The sequence below is a fragment of the Tyto alba genome, unplaced genomic scaffold, assembly GCF_018691265.1.
Source record: "Tyto alba isolate M040663 unplaced genomic scaffold, T.alba_DEE_v4.0 Super-Scaffold_15, whole genome shotgun sequence".
NCBI lineage: Eukaryota > Metazoa > Chordata > Aves > Strigiformes > Tytonidae > Tyto > Tyto alba.
The window spans coordinates 8414976-8423029 of NW_024881277.1; the positions used below are offsets into that span (position 1 = coordinate 8414976).

At 52.3% G+C, this 8054-nt stretch overlaps 1 protein-coding gene across 1 annotated transcript; it reads right to left on the reverse strand.

Annotated features, from left to right (window-relative positions):
- Positions 1-3619: 3619 nt before the first annotated feature.
- On the reverse strand, positions 3620-4558 carry LOC122153083 (olfactory receptor 14J1-like). Its single transcript, XM_042789195.1, has one exon. It carries the CDS (start codon positions 4556-4558, stop codon positions 3620-3622), a length of 939 nt encoding a protein of 312 aa, XP_042645129.1.
- Between the last annotated feature and the right edge of the window lie 3496 nt (positions 4559-8054).

Here is an 8054-nt window from a genome sequence, read left to right on the forward strand (position 1 = left end):
ATGAAGCTGTTTTCTTCTTTGGTCGTAACGGTGGTGGAGTTGGGTATCAGAGTTGAGCCTGTATGCACCCTCACTGCACTGACATCATTAGAGCCCAATAAATTTTTCCTTTTAAAAAATTTTCCTTCTACCTGTGAGTGCTTGTGCAACCCTCACAGCTTCCATCCAGCAGAAATCACTCCAGGCTGCCATGGTTCCCCTTTGTACCAAGAAGAATCCTGGTGTGAGAACATCTTGAAGGGCTCACCCATGCGCTGAGCACAATGTGAGCTCTTCTGCAGGAGTCATTCCTAGTCTGGCACTCATGCCATGGGCTGAGGACTATCCCAGCCCATCTCCAAGGCCAAGCCTTGCCAGGACCGTGCAGGCAGGCCAAGGCGACCAGCTCCAAGCAGAGACACACCCTGTGGGTGCCCACGCGGCTCACAGAAGGGCACCCACAGAAACCTCATCGCCCAGCACAGAGGGGCTGTGGCAGTTTCGATGGGTGGCAGTGGGCAGAGCAGGGAGGACCTCCTCAGCTGAGCTGGCCAAGTCCTGCTGCCCCACATGGCCCCACAGCCCCATGGTGCAGGCACTGCGTGGACCAGGGTGGTTGTTCAGGGTGGGGAAATGTCTGCCCAGCACAGACCCCGTGGCAGTCGTCCATGGTTCTTCCTCCAGCAGTGACAGCCTCTCACCACCACCCGACCCTAGGTGAGCCCAACGTAGGATTTTGCAGGCAGCCATGTGTAAGAAACTGAAAGAACTGTTGCCTCAAACAGTCATAAACACAGAAAAATTTGACAAGCTTTGGCCATTGTGATCAGTCTATGGAACACCACCCAAGGAAGCATGGAGTGTATTGAAGGGTGCACAGCTCCACTCCCTCATGGTTGTATTGCCAAATTCCTTAGATAAGCCTCAATGAAGGGAAACAAATTGAGTGAAACCATATGTTCAGGTTAAAGGAGTGATAAGAGAGAGAAAGAATCAGCACCAGAAGGACCTAAGCAAAAACTGAGGAAAAAATCAATGGTGTTGGGGCGAGCACAACCACTGACTCAATTGACAAAGGGGTAGGGGCACCTGATCCCCCTTCCATGCACACACAGAACCCACCTTCCACCTTTTCCTCATCTCTCATGGAAATGAGTTGGAGGAGAACCTGCCTCTCCTTGTTTAGTATGAACATCAGCAGAGAAAATGAACTTAAATGGCAACAGAAAAGTTTGCTGGGGGTGCACCTACCACTCAAGATTACCAGACCTGAGAAAATGCTGGAACTTGGGGTAGTGATCCACATATTTTGACTCTCTTTCTCTCTCTCCCTTTTCCTTTTCTTCCTTTCTTTTCTTCCTTACAGGTTTATTAATAAGAGGCCACATTGCTTGCTATCCTTTTCCAAGTTTAAGTTGTTTCTACTGCAAGTAAAACATTTTAACCAGTCATTTGGTGTCATTTCACTTTAATTTAACCCAAGGGGACCACAGAACCTTTATGCTTCCCTGCATTCCCAGTCTGGCTCATAACAACCTTGGAAAGGCTCATTGCCAGTACGATATTCATTTTTGGCTACCTGGCCTCTGCCTTCAAATGCACGCTATGAGAGAAGCACACCTGTGGAGCACCTCGTCTGCACAGTCAGAAGGGGTTCTGTAAGCATCAGCAATGTTGCCCTCAGCAAGAAGGCATTTCTCAACTGCCAGAAGGCACAGAGCACATTTAGGGAATATTAATACACTCAGAAACACACACCTCCGTGGTTCACCTCGCTGAACTTCCTTCACCATTCTTTTAAGCAATGAACACAGAGAAATGTTCTTCCTCCTAGGGGTCCTACTAGGAGAGAGTGGAAAAGAAGGACCTTGGCCCCCCATGGTGTTGGAGAAGAGCAGAATGCACCTCATTCAAAAGAGGGAAGCAGCAATATGTTTTATTGAGGTAAAGTACTAAATTGACAGAGTTCCATAAGTGCGATGGAACTGAACAAAGTTTTGATAGGGGCTTGATAAGGTTCAGTAAGATTGATGGTGAGGTTCACCTTACTAATTACTGCATGGAGGAAACCCACAAAGGAAAATAGAGTTAGAATTGAGTTAGAATGTTTCACATAGAGACCAGAGGTGCAAGGAGAGAGGAGGACACTGCCACTGTGTCACACTCCAAGGGGCCCCCATAACAAATCCTGTCACGTGTAAAGAGGGGTCCAGCCCAGTGAGCCAGACCGGGAGGCCCCCACATCCCAGACCGGCCATGCAAGGTTACTGGGGCCAAGTCTGGGCTTTGAACTGTGCAGGAAGACACAGTCCATGTGGGCTACAAAAATGGAAAACCAGGGCAAAATGCCAACTTGGGAAGGCCATGTGTGTTGGAACAAAGAGGAAAAGACCCAAAGGGGATCCCCAGGAAGAACCACATGAAGGAGGAGAAACAGAAAATATGCCTGTGAAATGCAAACTGCTTTTTGAGGTGTGACACCAAAAATTCAGGTGGTGGTGGGGACATCCAATTCCCCATGCTTGTGAGGGATCTCACAGCTACCTGTAAGACCATTGTGGCGGGCAGGTCAGTGCTACATGTTTTGCCTTGTCCTTCGGCTGACAACCTGATCAAAAAGCTCTGTCTGACTGAGCCAGGGGAGAGGTCAGGAGTGGGCTGGGACTTGGGCACTCACCCCACAGCACCAAACCTTCTGAAGGGCACAGCAGCCCCAGGGAGCATCCCAGGGAGGGATGGCAGCCTCCCCAGTGTTCCCACTACTTGAGCTGGTCCAAAGGGTGTGAGGAAACAGAGTCCAGGCACTCTCTGTCTGTCCTGCATTCATGCTGCAAGTGACCCTCAGCCCTGGCTGCCTTTCTTCCACTTCTGCCTCCCCACCAGCCCTGCTGCCCAGGACAGAAGGAGACCCCCAGCCCTGGGGATCCTCGGGCAGCTTCCACATTTCTCCAGTCTCCTTTCCCCGTGCCTGCTGCATTTTCACTGGCTCACACCAAAATGCAGGGTCATGGTTTATGGGTATCTGGATTTAGTGCTTTACTCTGGGTGATCCTCACCTTTGAGGGGTGTCTCATCTCCTGATTGTCCATTCACTGCCCACCCCAGGGCACACAGAGAGTGTCTTTTCTTTCCTGACCCCTCCAGACTCCTTTCCGCAGGGACTACATGCCATCAGCCCTGCTATACATGTGGCTGCCTAAAGAGGTAATGGAGAGCTCCTGCAGCACCTACACCGCCCCTGGAAACCAGGAATAGTCTTTGAAAGCACCACTTGGTTTCCAATAGATCACACAGTTGCCAGAAGTTTATCACCCCAAAGCAGGAATTAAAGAATGAGAAAAGACATTTTAAAAAGTCAAATTCCTTGGGCTTATTCTTGGTAGCAGCTTAGTTGGGACAGCCCAGCCTTCAGACACTGCACGCAGGAGACCCTTTTTATTGCTGAGATGCTCTCAGGGAGGCTGGATCTGGTAGAGTGTTCAAGGCATTTGAGAAAGGGTCGGACACAACAGATGAAGCCTCTAGAGAAGTGGAATGAAGCCAAGCAGTTACCTCTTATGATAATTATCAGAAGGGAAAAATAAATCAGAGGCTTGTCCTAAGCCAAGCTCTGGGTACTCTGCAGAGAAGGTGAGGCAGGTTACTGCTGGTAGAACAAGGTGCGTTGGATCAATTCCTTCACGGCATCCTTGAGCTCCCTGTTCCTCATGCTGTAGATGAAGGGGTTCAATGTTGGAGGTACCACTGAGTACAGAACAGCCACCACCAGATCCAGGGATGGGGAAGAGAAGGAGAGGGGCTTCAGGTAGGCAAAAAATGCACTGCTGATGAACAGGGAGACCACAGCCAGGTGAGGGAGGCACGTGGAGAAGGCTTTGTGCCGTCCGTGCTCAGAGGGGATCCTCAGCACGACCCTGAAGATCTGCACATAGGACAGCACAATGAAAACAAAACAAGCAAAGTATATAAATGCAGTAAACACAAGGAGTCCAAATTCCCTGCGATAGCCTGAGTCAGAGCAGGAGAGCTTGAGGATCTGGGGGATTTCACAGAAGAACTGGTCCACCACATTGCCATGGCAGAGTGGTAGGGAAAATGTGTTGGCAGTGTGCAGCAGAGCATTGAGGAATCCACTGCCCCAGGCAGCTGCTGCCATGTGGACACAAGCTCTGCTGCCCAGGATGGTCCTGTAGTGCAGGGGTTGGCAGATGGCAACGTAGCGGTCGTAGGCCATGACGGTGAGAAGGGAATATTCTGCTCCAAGGAAAAATACAAAGAGAAAGACCTGGGCATAACATGCCAAGAAGGAGATGACCCTGGTATCCTGGAGGGAATTGGCCATGGAACTGGGGAGAGTGGTGGAGATGGAGCCCAGGTCGAGGATGGAGAGGTTGAGGAGGAAGAAGTACATGGGGGTGTGGAGGTGGTGGTCGCAGGCGATGGTGGTGATGATGAGGCCGTTTCCCAGGAGGGCAGCCAGGTAGATGCCCAGGAAGAGCCAGAAGTGCAAGAGCTGCAGCTCCCGTCTCTCTGCAAATGCCAGGAGGACGAACTGGGTGATGGAGCTGCTGTTGGACATGGTCTCCATATGAACCCGGGGGCCTGTACCAGAGGGAAAAGACAGTGACAAGTGAGGACAGACTTCTCTGGGTAAAACCAAAGACTTCTCTCACACATTCGTGACCACACCTCAGACCCCCTCCCTTTCTCCTGCTTGGCAGGACCTTTGTGCAGCTCCCTGGCTGTTGCTCTGGTTTGTGCTGGCTGGGGGTGCTGTGAAGAGCAGGGCCTGTGGGCTCCCAGATGTGTTGGATATGCTCTAGGCTAGGCTCTGCTTGGGAGCAGGGGGCACGTAGGGGCCAGGTCTGATAGATTTTCTCAGGTGAATTCCCTCTCATCATCAAAGGGCTTGACAACACCTCCACCCCCAATCCCAAGCAAACTTGACTGCATCAAGGAGTTTCATGCTTTTGTTTGTGTTTTTTCTTTCAGAAAGCTCTTCCCTACCACCCCACCACACCCACCCCAGCCCCATCTCATTTAGGGAGTCTTCTCTGAAGGCAGAAATGCTGAGCATCTCTGCTGTGCTCAGGATGAGCAGCCACAAGTCCTGGGAGTTAAAAGGATTTGCTGTGGCTTAGCGCAGGGGCAAGCGAGCTGGTCTGTCCGTTTGTCTTGTTCCCGGCTGCCCTGTCTCTGCCCCTTGAAATGGAGGGGGATTGCACTCCTGAGGTACCCAGAGAAGCAATCAGACCCCACTGAGAGCAGAGGGATCCACTGCAGATCACTAAGTATTTCACCCTGCCACCAGGAATCTTCACAAGGTCTCAGCACCCCACTCCTTGCCAAGGACACAGAGTTCATTTTTCCAACAAATCAACATAATCCTGCTTGTAGCATCTCAGGGATTCTCCAATGGGTTTTACACACAAACGATGCAGGAGAGATATGCCATCTGCAGGGCAGCAACCAGCTTGGGAGGACACCCCAAGGAGTCACCAAGTGTCCTCATGGTGGCATCTCCTGAAGTCAGCTCAGTCCCCACCCGCATGGGCTGCATGGCCCAGAGCCCCACAGCTTCGAGGAGAGCTGGGACACCGGGTTCCCATGGACACGTCTGCGTGGGAGGGCCCACGAGCTCCGTGCTGACCCTTCAGCTGGACCTCCCACCCCCAGAGTGCCTGACAGCCGCAGCAGGAGCGGCACAGGCGCGAGGAGAGACGAGCAGACACGTCGGAATGGCCCAGCTGGGAGAGGCCAGCAGAGAGACAGCCAGGCATTCGGGACAGCCTTCCCCTGTCCCAGCTCTGCCCGCCACCTCCCAGCCGGTGACACCGCACGGCAGTCACCCTCAGCCCCTGTGCTGCACGGGCACGGGGCAGGAGAGATGCCCTTCACCTCTTCTTGGCGCTCAGGGGGGCGAGGAGGCTGCTGGTGGCCTGGACTCCATGGCTGTGAGGGCAGAGGCTCTGCTGGGTGGGAGAGAGAAGGGGAGAGATGTCAGTGTCACAGAAATCGGGAATGAAAACTCCTTCATGCTGGGTTTAGCATTAACGAGCAGGCATTACTTTATGTGGCTGGGGACATGAGGGAATCATTCCACCTGACATGTCCACCGTACATTACAGTACTCAAAGCTTATATCCCTCTGTTACATACCTATTCATCACATTTCCTAAAACTCATTATCATATATACATAGCTATAAGGCATGCAGTTTAGGTCCCCGAGGGGCTTCCATGGGGGTCATTGGTGGTCTCTAGCAGTCTGTGGTGGTGTTTGGAGAGGAGCCCTTCTTGAACTTTTCCTACATATTAGAATTGGACTTCATTGGTTTATGTCTGCACTTCTTATCTCCAAACTAGATTCAGCTAGTTCATTCTTTTTCAGAGCACCTTAATCTCCAAGGACAAGGGCTTCTCATTAGGAGTTTCCCAATTTACACACAGAGCCTCTCCATTTAGGCATTCCCCACGAGATGTTTATCACGCTTGCCTAGCTGAAGGACCTCTGTGCAGCAGACAATGTGTTGCAGGTGTTCAACTGATTGCTTAAGTTCTTATGTTACCCTAAACAACTGTTTTTTCTTCACCCATTTTCCAACATCAGGGGAAGGGACCTGTGCTGCAGGGCATGGCCGGAGGTGCTGGTAGATCCCCTGAAACAGGATTTCTGATAAAAATGTCACTCCCTGCTCACGTCTCTGCTGCCTGGAGCTGTGCCTGCTGGCAGCCTGGTTTCTCAGTTCCCATCTCCTGCACTCACAGACCCCATCCCAGATGCTGCATGCTCAGCTCTGCCCTGCAGACACCTCTTGGGGCAGGGCACTGACCAGGACCTTCTCTGTGCTTCTTAATTCAGGTAGGAATGGCAGAGAAAACCTGCCGAGCCTGCTGCTGGTGATGCTGGTGATCTGTAAGCCGTGGGGGATTGCTCTGATGCTCCCAGACTCATTCACCTCTCAGTGAAACAGATCTGCATTGTCAGTACCTTCTCCAAACCAGTGAGAGTCATTACAGCTTCTCACTGCTCACCCAGCCAACCCAGAGTAGCAAACTGAAAGCACAGGCTCCTTCCCTTGCAGCTGAAGCCTCCCTTTTTTTCTGTCTTACAAGATTCCCCTCCAGAGCTGTCCAGGCTGTCAGCAGGAGCTGTGGGCAGCCCTGACCCATGCCTCACCCCCTCAACAGCACAATGACCCTGCCCTACCAGGGGTGATTGTGATGAAGGACAGCCCGGGGTGCCCCTGGCTGCACACCCAGCTTCACGCTCCTGCAGCCGTGCCCAGGAAAAGGGAGATGACATGCCCCGTCCCCCCGACCGTTCGGCAGATAATCACTGCTCCAGAGAGCATCAGCCCTGGGATGTGCCAGCTCTAGAAGGACCCTCCCAGAGACTCTACCAGTACCCACCTGCAGCCAGAGACTTACCGTGTTAGGAGCTGTGATGATTTGTCCCCCAGTGAACTCTCAGCATCCTCCCACTCCACACTGTCTTACATCCCTCTCACTTCTCTCCTCTCCCCTTGTCACCCGTGGGCAGTGCCCTCAGCCCTGCCGTGCTCCGCAAAGATGCTGCTCCCGGGCAGAGCTGTCTCTCTCCTGTGCTTCCCGCTTGCCATCAGCTCCTCCTGTCCCTGGAGCCCAGCCCAGCCCAAGGCACCACTTTCTCTACCCCGCTGCTGTCTCTCGAGAGATCCCTGGTGCTCGAGGGCTGACAGCTCCCGAAAGGCAGCGGGGCCACCCCTGGGGAATGTTCTCTGAAGTCAACTGAAGTAATCACCAATGTACCTGTCCCAACACCAGAAAGAGACTGGTTACAGCATGGTCTAGCCTAGCAGAGCTTGGTTGCCTGCAAAAGCTGTCAGTTTCCATATCTGGAAAATGTACTTTCCCTCTCCCAAAACAAAAAAATGACACACAAAGCGGGACAAGGAAAGGATTTGTTTCCCCTATGCAGGGCAGGAATTCATCTGAGGTAATGTGGGCTTCTCATCCAGAGCTGGAAGCCCTTGGGCTCAAACAGGATCCAGTTCAACTCATGCACCCCACATCTGACATGATGCAGCAGGTTTT

What these genes read in the sequence shown, in the direction of transcription:
- LOC122153083 (XM_042789195.1), bottom strand. Translation starts at nt 4,558, where the DNA reads ATGTCCAACAGCAGCTCCATCACCCAGTTCGTCCTCCTGGCATTTGCA.